This window comes from Eulemur rufifrons, chromosome 6, assembly GCF_041146395.1.
Source record: "Eulemur rufifrons isolate Redbay chromosome 6, OSU_ERuf_1, whole genome shotgun sequence".
Lineage (NCBI taxonomy): Eukaryota > Metazoa > Chordata > Mammalia > Primates > Lemuridae > Eulemur > Eulemur rufifrons.
Window position 1 is genome coordinate 58,328,591 of NC_090988.1, and position 17,319 is coordinate 58,345,909.

Here is a 17,319-nt window from a genome sequence, read left to right on the forward strand (position 1 = left end):
CTATGAACTCGGAGCTCAGGTAGGATTCTCAAGTCCATGGTGACCCTGTGTCCTGGTTTTTCCTGGGCAAATTCTAGGTTAAGTATCTTATCACTGTATAATTATTAATATAACCCCCTTTCCCTCTTAAAAGTGTCCCAGCTTCAGACAGTAAACTATATGGTCACATATATTATTCAACTTTTTTTTTTTTTTTTGCTATGGCAACAAATCCCTTCAAAATTCTAGTGACTTAAAACACCAAATTTTGCTCATGGATCTGTGGGTCAGCGTCAGCTCTGCCCCAGGCTGTTGGTCATGTTTAAGTTTGCTCCTCATTCTGGATTTTGGGCCAGTGCCACAAATCTTCTCATTATGGCTCCCAGGCTGGAAGATCAGCTCTTATCTGAGAGCTTTTCTTCTCATGCAGAAGGTGGGAGACCAAGAGTCCTCTGGTTCAAGGTGGCATGAGTCATGTCTGCTCAAGTTTCATTGGCTAGAGGAAGTCCCATGGCCATGACCAGTATCAGGGGATTGGGGTTTATACTTCTCTCTTGGAGGGGAGCACTGTGGTAGGGGTAAGTGACTATTTGGTGACCAATAACACAGTTATCACATCACACTCGTAAACCCTATGGCCTCCTAGCGTGCCCTTCCTCCAGCCTTTGTGGTGGTCTCCTAGCAGTGTCTGTGTCAGGATGGAGCTGCCGTGGTTAACGGGATGTAGGTAAGGCGTTTTGCCTCCATTTGGATTAAAGATCGTATTAAGGTATTCCACCACTGTGTGGAGCCTCTTTTGTTTTAGATTCTATTGGAGAGAGTGGGGATTGATGTTTGCTGTGGCAGCCTGATTAACTGGGGCAGGGTCTCCTCCTTCTCCGGGGGCCCCTGTACCACCACCTATTGTAGAAGTCTGCACCAACAAGCTCTCCACTCTCCTATGTGAGAGCCTGTGGAGTCTGGGGTCAAACCGTGTTCTCCCACCTGGCTCTGGGGCTCTGTGAGGTGTGCTTTCTGGCCCTTTCTCCTTTGCCCCCACTGGCTCCACTCCCTGGCCTCCATCCTTGCCCTGGTTTCTCTGCACCTGGGATTTTTAATTTTTATTTCCTCTCAGTGTCCCTCCATTTGCCTGGGTTAAGTGTTCAACACTGATTGGCTTTTCCTTGAAAACAATTTCAGAAATTCCTCAATTACTGATTCACTGGATTGATGATACCCTTCCTTGCTTATCCCATTTCAGTGGGATTGGAGAAGACAAAAGTGAAAGAGATTTGAGCTCAGTTACCCATATTGAAACTGGAACCCCAGTATTTTCTAACAGAAATACAATATTGCTTCACCACAAGGCGAAGATTGATTGGGAGGCATAGAGGGGATATGTTAAATCCGTCACCAGCCCCGACAGCTGGCTTTCTCTCAAGAACAATTTTTGATGAAGAAACAGTTTTATCATTTCATAGGAATGACCAAGTACCTTCAGAGTCACATAGCACATGCATGGTAGTTGTTCAGCTTAACTCAGTGGGTAAGTGACTTGCAGGAGGGGTTCCCATGCATGCCCCAGCAGCAATACAGCTCTCCACAGATCACAGAATGTGGGCATTGCTGTGGATAGTTGAATTGTGAATACTAAATGACTAAATGACTAACCTAATTTTCTCTTTCATTAGCATATGAATCTATGAAGATGTGGGTGTGTGTGTGTCATGTTCCCCATTATCTTGAAACCTTAGCGTAGAACCTGGGCATTCAGAAAACTTTTGGTTGAAGCAATGCAAATATTAATGGTGGACAGTAGAGACAAAACCTGGGAAGAATCCTTGGGGCTCCTGAGGATAGTGGAGCGCAGTAGGGACAGGTAGGGTTGTCCATTAAAGTAAGGAGTTTACAGCCTCCACAGTGTCAGAAATGCGTTCAGGTTGATGCCTCAGCCTCCCTGGTGCTGTAAGGTGGGGCAGAAGCCTGGAGGGCATTGGGCTCTATTTTGAACATGGTGGCACAGCCATTGGATATCGCACTGTTATGGACCCTCACTGAGGCCATGGGACTGTGGTCCACGTAGAAGATGCTGTTGTTACTTGCCCTGTCCCCGCACCCTTACCACTTCAGCACGGGCCTGTAGACCTCCGGCATGGCCTCTGCATTGATTTCAGTGGGGCATTTTTCTGGCCACTGAAGCTTATTTTGCCCACCTATGCTGTAGGTTGCAAATGCCAGGGGTTAACGCTTGAAGGTGCTGACTCGGGAAGGGGGGGTGGGGAAGGGAGGGATATATACCTACATGATGGGTGCAACGCGCACTATCTGGGGAACAGACACGCCTGGAGCTCTGACTTGGGGGGAAAGGCGGTACATGGGCAACGTATGTAACCTGCAATTCTGTATCCCCCATAACAATAAGATGAAATAAAAAATAAATAAATAAATAAATAAAATGCCAGGGGTTTAATGCCCTTTGAGAACTGTCCTCAATTCAATGACTAAAGGGAGCTGGTGTATAAACAGCTCAGATCCCTCGCCTCCTGGATGGGGTAACTGAGGTGTATGGAGCCTGCCCAGCAGGCTTAGCCTCTGCTCCCCCATTATGATAATGGCCTTGATGATGCACCCTTTACTGGCTGCCTTCTCTGGGTGACTTGTTCCACTTGCCCTACCTGTGCTTCTTTTTCTTTCATAATAAACCACCTGCCCTTGAATACTTGCCTCAGGGTCTGCTACAGGGTAACCCAAACCACAAACTACAACAATCTGCCCTGGGTCCTGAGGACCTGGCCACGGAGTGGTGTGCATTCTTAAGGCTGCACAATCCACAGAGGACTTGAGCTTCATTTTGCGTATGGCCTTAAAAGTTAATAGCAAAAATAGGGGGAAAAAGCACTCTAGTTTCTCTTGGTCTAAAAAGTTGTGACAAACAATTCCCAAATTATATTACATAGCTCTCTGAGATGACAGATTATTTTTTAAGATAATTGAAACTGCCCTGCTCAAAAAAACATTAATGATTTGCACTGCCTATAGTGTAGGTCTCATTTGACTTGCACGGCATTCCTAGTCTGCCTGAGTGTACCCTGTTTCTTGCTATAGCATACTGTTTATGGTTTCTAAACATGGCCTGACTGTTATGTTAGCTCCTCTGTGCTTTTGCTCACTGATCCTCTGGTTTGTGTCTGAATCCTCATTGTCACTGTCCCAGGGTAAGGTGACCCAGCAGCATGCCCCAGAATGGCCTTCTGCAGTCGGTTCCTGAGGGATGAATGGACGGGAAGGTCATTCTGCCCCCACCGTGCAATGGGTGGACGTGGGGGGAACAATTACACTGACCTTTGATTTTTGCTTCTTTGCAGATATCTCAGTGAGCCTGCTGACCCTAGTGGTCACTGCCTGTGGTCTCGCTCTCTTTGGCGTGTCTCTCTTCGTGTCTTGGAAACTCTGCTGGGTTCCGTGGCGAGAACGAGTCCTGCCCTCTGGTAGCAAAGACAATAACCAGGAGCCTCTTAACTACACAGACACAGAGACCAATGAGCAGGAGAACAGCGAGGACTTCCTAGACCCTCCCACTCCCTGCCCTGACTCCTCCATGAAGATCAGCCACACCTCCCCTGACATTCCCCTGTCAACCCAGGCAGGGGCCCAGGAGAACTGTGCCCATGGCGTCCGCGTGCAGCGCCAAGTCACAGAGCCAACCTCGTCAGCTCGGTCAGTAATGCCCCTTTCCTCTCTGAATGCAAGGCAAGAATCACTCCATTTTCCTGTCTACAGCAATAGCATTGATTGGTCAAGGAGCCTGTAGCCTTTTCGATGTCTGGTTGTTATCAGAGACATGATTATGGAAAATTTCGTGCTTCCTATGCTTGAAGTTAGGTTTCTGAGCTCTGCTTAGTCTCTACTTAGTCATCAAAATAATAGTTAATGTTATTAAAATTTACCAAGTACTGTATAAGAACTTTATATGCATTGTTTTATTACAGTTCACAACTTTGTATGAGATAGATGCTATTATTATTTTCATTTTACAGTAGAAGAAATTTGAGTCAAAGAGCTTAAGTAGCAAAGTCATATATAAGTAAACACCCAGAATTTGAACTCTGGTTCAACCAACATGAGAATCTGAGCTCCTAACCAGTCTTCCCTGCTGCCCTCCTGGTGCTATAGAATTTATTCCCTGTGCCTTTGACCTAGCATAGAGGTTACACACAGGCTCTCTTTGGACTCCACAATGTGGCTGGATGTCTTTGTCCATCTCTGGCCTTTGGGAGGCCCATAGAGTCCCCAGGCCTAGGGTCACTCTCTTTCCATTGTCTGGATGCTTTTTGCTCTTAAGCAGTAGAGAAATAATACAGTGCAGTGATAAAAAAAAAAAGTGTGGTCTCTTGAGGTCAAATGAACTGGTTTTACTTACATGTGTGACATTGGACAAATTACTTACCCTCCATATGTATCCATTTCCTCATCTGTAGAAGAGAAATAGTAGTAGTAGTAACTTATAGGTGGTTTTAAGAATGAAATGATAACATGTGCTTTGCACAGGTCTGCACCTAGTAAGTGCTCCAAAACGTGAACTGCCGCTTTGCTTTTAATTATTGCTGTGTTGGCCTCTCCCAAGACGCAGATGTCGCACAAAGGTGCGTTTGAGGCTAAACAGCCAGTTCTAAATCACTGGATATAAAAACTCATTTTCAAAAAGAGATTTCAGGAAAAGAGACTCAGGAAACAGCTTTCTTTAGAATGAAAATATTTGCTTGAGTGATAGCCAGAGGAATAGCATGTGCTGTTATTTGGAAAGTACAAGCACAGTTTGGAGATATTTTTTAAAAATCTTTTTTATTTGTTCCCTGGAAACAGAAATAAGATTTTACCCTTTTTTTATGTTAATCAAGTTTATCCTAGAGGCTCTGCTCATTCGCATTAAGTGGGATGGAATATGACAGTTTATAATTTAATTTTTTCAGAAACCTATTTTAGCAGCATTTCCAATTCTGAATCAAAGAGCTAAGCCTAAAATATTCCTCTGTGAGGAGATGGGTAGTTGTTTGCCATTTGATTTAGGAGAAATCCTCAGATTTTATCACTAGGATTTCTCTTCAGATTTAAGATTTAAATATAACCAGAGCTCTGTTTGATGCTGTCATGGAGTTCACGCGATGGTGCAGCCACACAATGAAATCCTTTCAGTACTTCAATAGCTAGACCCTTTTAGATGGAGTTGCCATTGAAATTTCCATTGAAATTGTCTCCTATTTGGTTCTACTCTGCATGTAACTTTTCTGGTCTGGGTTCCTTTCAATGTACAGTGACAGTGCTGTTTTTTTCTTTTTTTATTAGATTTGATCTGAGGACTTTACCATAATTTTAATGAATTGATAGCAATGACATCACTGTAATTATCACAATACTATAATGGAAATGTATAAATACTCTGCATATCAAGAAATATTTGTTTAAAAAAAGGAAAACTGTCGTTATCTTCACCACTGATTTGTAAAAATTGGGTACAAGGAAAAAAAAAGGAGAGAGAAGGAATTATCCCTGTAAAATACATTTTACATTAAGATTTATTTTCATTTTGGAAGTATATAATTAAATTATCTTTTCTGATGGCCCAGATCAATTTTAATAATATCTGAACTACCATAAAGAAAACTAAACTCTTTCCAGCAGCATTTGAACTAATACTGACAATTTGCATTGTTTTGCATTTAAAACATACATACCTAAATTACTACTGACCTAGTTTTATAGGCTCTGTCTGGAAATATGTATCTTTCTCATGGTCTCACCATAATAAGAATAGTGTATAATCTTCTAATTCTTTAAGGATTGTGTTGCATTATAAGAAAAAACATACATACACAGCCTCCTTATTGAAAAAATAGAAAAAAAGGAAGGAAGTTTCCATCTTGCTCCAAAACATTTTTAACATTCTTTTTAAAGTAATCATTTTTGATACCATATTTTGGGAGGGGGAAGGTATGCTTTGCTGAGACGGCTCTCAGCAGTCTGCTTTTCCAGTTATTATTTCTTCTCCCTTCTTTCTCATTGTGTTCTTTACTTTCTTCCTGCTGTCACTGTCTTTCTTTCTGTTTCTATCCTGAGCGGTTTTCACTGTCCCAGGGTTCCCAGTGCACAGAAGACATAGCCTCCCATTTAAATGCATCCTCACAAGCACTAACACTGTGATAGCTTCTATCACAGTGTTTATGTCCGAAATCTCAGTCTCAGCTGGCCTCTTCAGCTTGGGTATGTTTGACTCACACCAATGCTTTTTTGGAACATTGTAAAGATGAACTTTGTCTTATCTTCTAAGAACATTTCCGGTCAGAATGACTTTTTGTTGTTCTTCTGAGATCAAGCGTGTTAGGATTCTGTGTCTAGGTAGCTCAATTGCTATTAGATCCATCCATAATTCCTGTTAGTTCTTTTTTATTTGAATGAAAGCCCTTTTGTATAATGACCCAGTATGCAAGGACTGTGGTATGTTTTAATTTTCTCAGAATTGTTCAATACTAGACCTCTATAAAGTTCTCTATTCCAAATATATGAAAATCCCTAGATCCCTAAAATAGAAGGAACTTTGAAAGGCCATCTAATCCATTTCCTGATTCGTGTCTTAAGATGAAAATTTGTCCTGTTTTATAAAACCTACTCAAATTTCTTTCTTTTTTTTTTTTTTTTACTTTTTTTTGAGACAGAGTCTTACTCTGTTGCTTGGGCTAGAGTGCAGTGGCATCAGCCTAGCTCACAGCAACCTCAAACTCCTGGGCTCAAGCGATCCTCCTGCCTCAGCCTTCTGAGTAGCTGGGACTACAGGCATGCGCCACCATGCCCGGCTAATTTTTTCTATATATATTTTTAGCTGTCCATATAATTTCTTTCTATTTTTAGTAGAGACAGGGTCTCACTCTTGCTCAGGCTGGTCTTGAACTCCTGAGCTCAAACAATCTGCCCGCCTCGGCCTCCCAGAGTGCTAGGATTACAGGCGTGAGCCACCGCGCTCAGCCCTCAAATTTCTTATGTAACACTTTGGTTTTATGAAAATTTCAATTACCATCCCACAAACTCCTTATCAGGTCTACTGAGGCCCTGCATGATATTGCCACAATCTGCTCCTAACAGCCTCACCTCCTGGCCAGGGCCACCATGTTTCACAACCCCAGAGGACTGTTAACATGGACTCAATAGGACACTTTCCCTGGAAGAAGCTCATCATGCTCCAGCTACACTAGTCTCTCTCTTAGTTCCTTCAGTATCACGAGCCTTTTCCTGCCTTGAGGCCCTCACACATGTTCCCTCAGCCAAGAATGCTTTTCGTTTTTGTTTTTTTTTTTTTTACCCTCCTTGAACTCCTTTGCAGCCTTAATGGTCCTAGCTGAAACCCCACGTACTCAGAAAGGTCTCCCTGACCACCCATCTGAAGTCTGTGCTCTGTCCTCCATACGTTTCCACTCTTTTTTTTTTTTTTTTTTTTTTTTTTGAGACAGAGTCTCACTCTGTTGCCCGGGCTAGAGTGAGTGCCGTGGCATCAGCCTAGCTCACAGCAACCTCAAACTCCTGGGCTTAAGCGATCCTACTGCCTCAGCCTCCCGAGTAGCTGGGACTACAGACATGCGCCACCATGCCCGGCTAATTTTTTGTATATATATATTTTAGTTGTCCATATAATTTCTTTCTATTTTTAGTAGAGACGGGGTCTCACTCTTGCTCAGGCTGGTCTCGAACTCCTGACCTCGAGCGATCCACCCGCCTCGGCCTCCCAGAGTGCTAGGATTACAGGCGTGAGCCACCGCGCCCGGCCCACGTTTCCACTCTTAATTCCCTCTCATGTTGCCTTGTTTTCACTCCTTCCTAGGATTAAACTCTATTTCTAAGTGATTATTTACTTGTTTATTACCTATACTGCCCTCTAGACTGTGAGCTCAGAGGTCACATCTGTATTGCTTATCCCTATATATCCAGCCCCTGCCACATAGAAGACGACGATGACTTTTTTCCATGAGTGATTGACAAAGTATATCCGTCAATATCAGACCACTTTTTTCTTGTTCTGCTGACAAGAATGGCAGAGGGCCAGAAGTATGAACTGAGTAGGGCCTGAAGGGTGTGAGTCTGGCAGAAGGCCATTTGTCCCAGGCCTCACATTCATTAAGGGCCTCACAACAGGTTTTGACCTTATCTCTGGATTAATCAATCCATAGAGTCACAGAAATAAGCTGACAAAATTGAAAGAAGAAGACAATCATCACATTCTAAATTTAGGTCCCATTACTGGCCGCAACTCCAGTAAGTACTACACAAAAATTAAATGTTGTAATTACACTATGAGTAGCACATTTCGGTTAAGCTATATTTTTGTGTGTTGAGAACATTGGTTAGACATAAAGACCTAAAACATAACAATTTTTGAATCATGGTTATTTCTTCAGATTTTAATAAACTCACTGCTTCAAAAGTGGGAGTTGCCTAGACCTGTTTCAACTTCCACGAGACCCTGAAACTAGATGTAAATTGGTATCTTCTCTACTGGGATTTAATTATCAGAAACTATTATGTCCATGGCCCCCTTCGTATGTTTACTCTGAACACAAGTATTAAGCATTTGCTATGTGCAAAATTTCATTTTAGGTGCTGTTAATAAAAAGAGGGAAAAAATAGCCCTGCCTTCAAAAGGCTCACAATAAGAGCACCAGTTATACATATTGAAGTGTTCAAATTATTCTTTGAAAGATTAATCTGGAAAAAAATGTATACTATGCATGGGACAGGGGTGAAAGCTAGATGCAGGGGGCCGGTTTCCAGTCTGTAATGATGGGGGTCTGAACTCAGTTGGGAGCAATGGGAATGAAAAGAGAGACATGTGATGTGAGCTACTTTAGAGACAGTGTTAGTGAAGAAAGGTTATGGGGCATAAAGTACTTGAGGGTGACACCAAGCTTTAACCTGGGACGGGGTGGGAGGAAGCAGTTCATGCTTCAGTGTATCCACCTGTACTTGACCACACACCTCCACTGGCCCCAAGGCTTGACGCTTACACCCTTTGTTATCACAGTCATCCTAGAAGCCCTTGAATCCAGGCCAAGAAAGCCTCAGATTTCCACTTCCTTCTGCCCTTGAAGTCTGTTAACTATGTCTGTCCCTGTCCAAGACTTCCCCTTCTTCAATGTCTGCTTGTGGTTCAGGACAACTCAAATTTTCTCTATATCCTGTGGAGCTTCAAAGAAGGAAAATAGGTTCCTGTCTTCACTATTTCCATACTTCCTTGCTGTGACTTGAATGGAGGAAAGAAACCAATGACAGTTCTGAAACAATGATCTGCTTCTCTTTTTCTTCTCCTTGGACCTGGAAGCCTGGTTGACACCAGTGCCCCCAAACCAAGGAAAGGTTTCACTTCCAAGATGGGGCCACCAAGGTGAAGGAACATAGATGAGTTTACACTTGTCCGTGGTTCACAGGAAACCCAGAGATGGAAGAGTGCTGGTGATTCTGAGCAGTGGCTCTTAACAGAGTCTGGAATAAAAGATGTGTGGGCATATGGGAGGGATGCTGGAGAAAGCTGCTGGAGAAGAAGAACTGAAGATCCCATCCTGCTAGAGAGCTGGGACCAAGATGGAAATTGAGTTAATTTCTCTACTAAAGTCTATAGCATGAGCTTGGAGGTGGTTAAGGACGAAGCCAAGCTAGATAGCCAAGCCCAGCTCAAGCACCTTCTCCTCCATGAAAATTTCCTGAGCCAGAGGCCTTTCTTTCTTCCTCTCTGTTTCTGGGATTCTCTCATCTTCGGTCAGTCCTTATCACCCTCTGCCCTGCTTCAGAGTTACTAGGGGACCATCTCGTCACCTGACTGGCTAGTTATTTCCTTCAAGGCAGGGACTTCAAGATTAATGGAAAAAATGTATAAGACGCATGAGACAGGGGTGAAGACGGGATACAGGGCAACTTCTACCCCACCTGACACTTGCTTTGCACATTCACATTTGTTGAGTTGCAGTGTAATGTCCTCTTTCTTACGATCTGATGGACCTAGTTGGATTTTTGGGTGATGGTTGAGGGACTGAGACTAGAGCTGGGACTAGCTAATTCACATTTGAGGAAAGGAGAGGAAGAAAAATCCCTTTGCCTCTGGGTTTCTGCCCCTTCCTGACCTATAGCTGCAGCTCAGTACAAGGCTCAGATTCCTTAAGGCATGAAAGTGTGTTTTTGAGTTTCTTATGGTAAATCTACTTTATAAATTTTGCTAATTACCTTTGAATTCAAGCTTTCTCCAGGTTCGAACACCAGTCTTCCAACTCAGGTCTTGGGTGGCCAAGTCCAATCTTTAAGTTTCTTTCTTGTCCCTTCCATGACAGGAAAACAGCCTTTGCCCTCCCTGAGAGAGAATGGGAGGTGGAGGAAGCTGAGAGTTCAAACCCCAGCAGCCAGCTTCTCTGCAAAGTATTAGAATGTGACTTATTTACAGAGGAGATCATCTCTCACTTTCTCTTACCCCCGTCCTAGGGAGGTCCACTTTTTCTCTTTCCATTTGTTGTTCACAATGAGTCCTGAGAACACCAAAATACAGAACTCCCTAGACCTACTTGACAGAACAGTCTGCTTCAGACACAGATGCCTCCTTACCACACTTACTCATTGTCGTAATCAATGTCACTCAGTGGCATTAAATTCTAGACCCTTGCCCTGGGCAGCCTCTTACTCGCTGTACTCAAAAGCTATCTCCATCAACCATTTAGAACCACCTCATCTGTGGTTAGGAGAGCTGAGGACGTAACAGTGCTCTGTATCTTTCCTCTCTTCTTGCTTTGAACTTGCTTTTTCTTCCTGCCTCCATTTGAGGAGCCTGTGAGAGCTATGGAATATTGATTTTCCGTTTCCTCCACCTCATCTTCTCTCTCATGTCCCTGGGGTGGTCTCCCTGTCCTACTTTCTCGTTTTCATCTCCCAGAGCTCCAGAGGTTATACAGGGAGGTTAAGAGTTTCTCTGGTTCTCTGGCTATTGTGAGCTTCTCTATTCTACCGCGTCCTCTCCCCCAACTCCACTAAACTCTAACTCCCTCCTTAAAGGAAATTGAGAGTGATTGAGAGGGAGCCCCGGAGAGTGAGAAACTGTTATGGCCTGTTGCAGTCTTTGCTATCTGTTTTAAACCACTACAACTGTTTTCCCAGTAGTTAAGCGAGATTCTGAATTGGGGGGGCAAGGAGGTGTTGGAAATGAAATTAATCATATAAAACATTTGGATAGATAATAGTATTCATACCTGTGATTGGTTTTTGTACCCTTGGCTGTATTGGAATTTTGAATGGAGAGATTCCTGTGCAATTGGGTTCTAAGGGAACAGGATCTTATTTTGGTCTTTGAAGTACAAACCTCTCCATAATGCCCTTCCAACATACTTCCTCTACCTGCTGACAATCCTTTGTGATTAGAAAAAGCTGATCATGCAGTACTAATTTCTCTTCAGATTTCATGTCTAAGAAAATGTTCATGTAAAACAGAGTATATCCCATTACTAAGTAGCCAAATCCATGCATTTTAAGTGAAAACTAAAATGTACATGGTGGGTCTAGACCTACAGACAAGGGTGAAGACAAAATGTTGCTGTGATGGATCTAATTCCAGTGCTCAGAAAACTCAAAGGAAAATTGTTATGACCAGAGTCTGCCCAGCAATCCCCTGGGGAGCAGAGGGGGGCTGGGTATAGACAAAGGATTGTTGTTTTACTACAGACTTCAGTCTAGAGAAGAAGCATCCAATGGATCTTGAGGGCGCACTTTTATCATGTAAACAGCACCAATAACTAGACGGTACCCAGAATGGTCCATACCACTCCCCACTAGTTAGTCCCCTAAGTAGCCCCCAACCAGAATGGTGGGAACTGATGCAGAACCAAATTATGGACCTTTTTTGAATCTGGCCTGCAAAGAAAATTCAATAGAGGGAGACTGGGCTGGCACCAGCCCCTTCTAGCCTCTGTGTGGGGCAGGGTACTTTCTACTGCCTGCCAGTCCTTTCTGCCCACAGAGTCCAACAGAGCCAGATTCAACCTCTGTTCTAGCACTACAAAGGTTCCGCTTCTGGACGAGGGAATGACCTGGCTGAACTAGTGCAGAGAGACGTTTTAGGCAGTTAACAGCATCTCTTGCCTTTCTTCTCTTGCCCCAATAAATCATAAGATACATAGAAACCTTAAGATTTTGGATTTCTCTGTAAGAGATTAAAATCTCACAATGGTGACTTTCGGACCACACAATTTTTACACATGTGGGGACGCATGTGACTTGGACGTGTTTGTGTACTATGGCCTGTGCTGGGTGTGACAGTGCTCTGGTTGTACCATATTGGGGTCAATGATGAGGAGGCTGCTTTAGGATACAGAGGAATGTCCAGCATGACAACATCTGTGCTGACAAGAGAGAATAACTTCAAACATGTTTGGGGGTCTCTTAATCCCATTTTTACAGCTTCATTTCATAAAGTAGTCTTAAGAAAGGAAGAGAGGACAAATACAAATGTTGACTCTGCCTCTCCAACTTTTCCCAGTCCCTTGGAGACACCCCAGCTGTTCCCTTTCACCTTGCAGTGGAGAGGCTATTTTAATTAAGGTTATTGAGCAACTGCTTACAAACAATGTAATCACTCTGAGCTAAAATCACACAAAAATACCTTAAAAACAACCTTGTAGTGATGACTACTTCTCTCAACTTGTGATGACCCACACAGATAAGACAGGTAGGTGTTAAAGAGAATTTTAAGGAAATTTTAACCCAAACCAATAAGTGAAGAGTATACTCTATTAGCAAATATTTAATTTGCAAATATTAATATCTAGCCTTCTCTAACTGAATCCTTATACGTATTTATGGTAGCTCACCTTTAGTCTTTGTGCCATTAGTGATTATTTCAGGAACAAAAAGTCTTCCTAATCACTAATCATGTGTTAACCATGTGGTATAACAAAAGCACAATCCTAATGCTGTGACTGGCACGTGTCAGAGCCACCACAGTCCCCTGCAAGCAGACACATCCCAGTCACATACATTTTCACATGAGCAAATACTGTGTTTTTGTGATGAAGTGATTTCATTTGAACTAGTAAGAATTCATGTCCTTATAAAGCCATAAGCCAGTGACAGGAAATTCTATGTAATTTAGAGAAAGATTCATTCTTCTTAAGGCAATGTTTAGCTAACTATTTCAATTTCAGGATGATATTGTATATAAAGGGGAATAATTTTATTTTTAAAGCAGTTTGTACAGATCTTTACGTTCCACCAGCCGAGTAAGCTTCTTTAATGGCATATTAGACAGTTTAGAAAGTGCATTAAACCTTTAAAGCTCCAAGGTCACATGTTAGTAAGTTCATTTCCTGATACCAAGCCTCAATTTTGAGCTTCAAGCCTTAGGGAGCAGCTTACTCACATTGATGAGCATTTTGAATTTAGGCCAAAAAAAAAAAAAAAAAACCCACAGATCTAAGCCCTTAACAGCACGTAACAGGCTACCTACATCCCAGGCACAAGTCTCTGAAAGACTCATAGCTAATAAGGTTATAACTGTGTTCTGTCTTGCTCTTCATTCAAGGCATAATTCAATCCGAAGACAACTCAACCTGTCAAATCCAGACTTCAATATCCAGCAGCTTCAAAAACAGGAACAGTTGACCGGAATTGGTAGAATTAAACCAGAGTTATATAAGCAGAGGTCATTGGATAATGATGATGGGAGAAGGAGTAACAGCAAAGCTTGTGGGAGACTGAATTTCATTTTAAAATATGACTGTGACTTAGAGCAGCTCATAGTGAAGATTCACAAAGCTGTCAATTTGCCCGCCAAGGACTTTTCTGGGACTTCAGATCCTTATGTCAAGATCTATTTGCTTCCTGATCGGAAAACAAAACACCAGACTAAAGTGCACAGAAAGACCCTGAACCCTGTGTTTGATGAAGTGTTTTTATTTCCGGTTCCCTACAATGACCTTGAAGCACGAAAGCTTCACTTCTCTGTGTACGACTTTGACAGGTTCTCTCGTCATGACTTAATCGGCCAAGTGGTGGTGGATCACTTCTTAGACTTGGCGGATTTCCCCAGGGAGTGCATCCTTTGGAAGGATATCGAATATGTCACCAATGTGAGTCCAGCATTTCTTCATTTGGGGGTGGGGACCTTCTTGGTTAGCATGGAAACAGATTACTTGCACATTATTTTGGGGGGTAAAGTATAAAATTCATGTCTATGAACATCTAGCTAGTATTTCAGAACCTCTTTGTACTTTTCCAGAAACAGGTCTTTAACAGTATTCATTTTGAAATTTCTAAGAATTATTCATAAAAACTACATTAAAGAATTACATTCTGTCTTTTTTACTTTCAGATTCTTAGCTATTTCATAATAGACAGCAGATATTATCTGTCTTCCTTACCACATTTTCTTGAGAGTGTTCTTAGGTTACCTGCGCTAAATGGAACCTGGCATTCTATTAACTGTAGTCTGCAGCTAAGAGAACATCGCCTTATCCCAGAGCATTAGATCCTTAACCTCTGTTCTCAAGTTGGCTCGATAGCATTTCCCACGATAAGATCCTCAACTTTAATACTAGAACCGGGAGTGGCTGAGAAGAGTTGGTACCACATTTTTAAGTGTAAGACTCAAAAAAAAAGTTACAAGGAGGGCAGTATGAAAAGAAACTACATATAATGGCAAAACTAATCTATAGAGGGTCAAATCCAACTTAGGGCTCAGAAAAGAAGGCAGAGGTGCTATGAAATGGTAAACCATATATCTATGTTTATATTTTAAACACAAGATTTCAGAGGTGGTATTTTTATTCCATTTACATCCTTTTCACTATCCTGCAGAAGTGTGTTGATGCTCTGGGAATAAAAAGGAAAATGAGACTTTCTCAGGTAACTCTGATATTTTAAAGCCATGTGTTTCTTTCATCTGTCCAAATTCCCTGAAACTACTGTTAGCTCATCTTATTGAATATGAGCCTTTCTGAGGCCAGCATAGCTCTCTTTCTCTACCTTGGCATCCACTAAGCACCACCATCCTTACTCAGCTCAGACAGCTTGAGTCTGGAGCCTAATTAGTGAAAGATTCTCGCTCTGCTCAGGAAGAAGACACACAAAACCTCTGCCTAATGACCAAATACCCACAGTAGTACCCTCCTATCTTCAGCCACTTTTATGAACTGGGGACTCACCCACGCTTTGTTTGCTCTATGGGTCACCTTCTCTCCACATGTCACAAGGTTCCAGTGCCAGCTTTGTCCTGCGATCCAGGTAAACACAGTGCAGCATGAGTTCTGCTGGCCTTTATCATAATGAGGAAGACAGAAAAGTTGCTGGAGAGGTGCAGAGAATAGAAATTGATGAAACTAGGGTGATTTGAGATATTGGGGAAGGAACAGACCTCTTTATCTGTAAGACTGTAATATATGTAAACCCGAAAATGGATGCTGGGGGAAGCAAGGATTGTCTCAAATACCAATTGCAAAAATCAGGGAGCAGCATGAGAAGGTCTAAAGAAACAAAATGGGCAGGGTTCCTATACTAAGATATGAATGGCTCAGGAATTAACCCTCTCATTGGCGTATTTACTGCCAGCTGCAGTGATTAGCCTTGAACTTATATCTGATCTCAGGGTATGGTAGGGAGAGGTCTCACATCATCTAGTGAGACATCAGTTTATATTTTTTTTTTTTTTTTGAGACAGAGTCTCACTCTGTTGCCCAGGCTAGAGTGAGTGCCGTGGCGTTAGCCTAGCTCACAGCAACCTCAAACTCCTGAGCTCAAGCGATCCTCCTGTCTCAGCCTCCCGAGTAGCTGGGACTACAGGCATGCGCCACCATGCCCGGCTAATTTTTCCTATATATATTTTTAGCTGTCCATATAATTTCTTTCTATTTTTAGTAGAGATGGGGTCTCGCTCTTGCTCAGGCTGGTCTCGAACTCCTGAGCTCAAACGATCCGCCCACCTCGGCCTCCCAGAGTGCTAGGATTACAGGCGTGAGCCACCGCGCCCGGCCCAGTTTATATTTTTTGACAAATGTATTTCATAAAAATAGCTGGAGAGGTTATTAGAAAGCTCAACAGGCATCCTGGTGAGAGTTGCCTTCTAGAGACTTTGTGAAGAGAGCAACACAGTACGCAGTGGCCAATACAAATCGAGATAAGGCTGATGATCCCCGGTGGGAATGTCTCCTAGAGCAGGTTCCTGTGGACGAGGATATAAAGGGGCAGGCTGCAGAGACCTTCTGGCCCTGAGATCATTGCCATTTCAGTGTTCTCCTGGGACTAAGAATTTCCTGTCTATTGTTGGAAAATCCTGAATTTCTATAGGGTGAAGGAGAACGTGGATTTTTTAATCAAGGAAGAAAAACAATAAGGCTAAAGGCTTCAAAATTCTCAGTTGTTTTCTCAGGTAAACAATAGATCTTCTAAGCATTGATCTCAGATTTTGGATGGCCACAGGAGAAGGTAGGCCCTGAGAATGGAATTATAGATTATTTTATAATCTGTCATATATTTTTAAAATTCCATTTTAAAAGTATTATTTGGAGATGTTTTAACTGTGTTTTTTTGAATGTGACTTTTTGCAGAGACTGAACATAAAGATCTGAGATTTGGCAAGGTTCCATTTTTATAATGCAACATGTATATAATACAATGCATGTAATAGACTCATGCAGATTTATGAAGGAATAATTTAATGAACAGACATGAACCCACCATTCGGCTGAAGAATAGAATATCACCAGTACTTTTGCTGGCCCTTGGATTGTCATTCCTTATCACATTCCCTCTCAGTCCACCCTTTCCAAGAAGAAACCACTATCCTAAATTTTATGTATATTGTGATGTGTATATATACTAATATATATGTGTATATATGTGTACATATGTATATGACAACATAGGTTTTGGTTTAGTCTATTTCTGCTTTTTATAGCTCTTCTTTGGCTTGCTTTTTTCTCTAGCCAACATTGATTATGGCATTTAACCATAGCGATGAATGGAGCAGTTTTGGCTTCTGTGTGTTTTTGCTTATAATATTCTATTATATTCATATATGACAAACTAGCATTCTTATATTGATGACATTTGGGTTGTTATTAGTTTTTTGTGATTCTGAGCAATGCTGCAGAGAAGACATATGTACACATCTCTTGGTTCACATATGCAATCTTTTCGCTAGAGTGTATCCCTGACAGAAGTAAGGGATACACATGTTCATTTTCTGGGTAGTGACAAGGTCTTTTCCACAGTGACTGTATAAATTGATCCTCCTACAGGTGAGATGTGATCATTTCTAATGCTCTACTTTATAACCAACTCTTGCAATTGTCACAC

General features: G+C 42.1%; 1 protein-coding gene across 1 annotated transcript in view; it reads left to right on the forward strand.

Moving 5' to 3' along the window:
* SYT9 (synaptotagmin 9) overlaps positions 1-17,319 on the forward strand; it is a 176,521-nt gene that overhangs the window by 49,695 nt on the left and 109,507 nt on the right. Inside the window, exons 2-3 of the mRNA XM_069469496.1 lie at positions 3,324-3,675; positions 13,550-14,096. Of these exons, the coding sequence (XP_069325597.1) occupies positions 3,324-3,675; positions 13,550-14,096 (899 nt within the window). The remainder of the gene's footprint in view (positions 1-3,323; positions 3,676-13,549; positions 14,097-17,319) is intronic.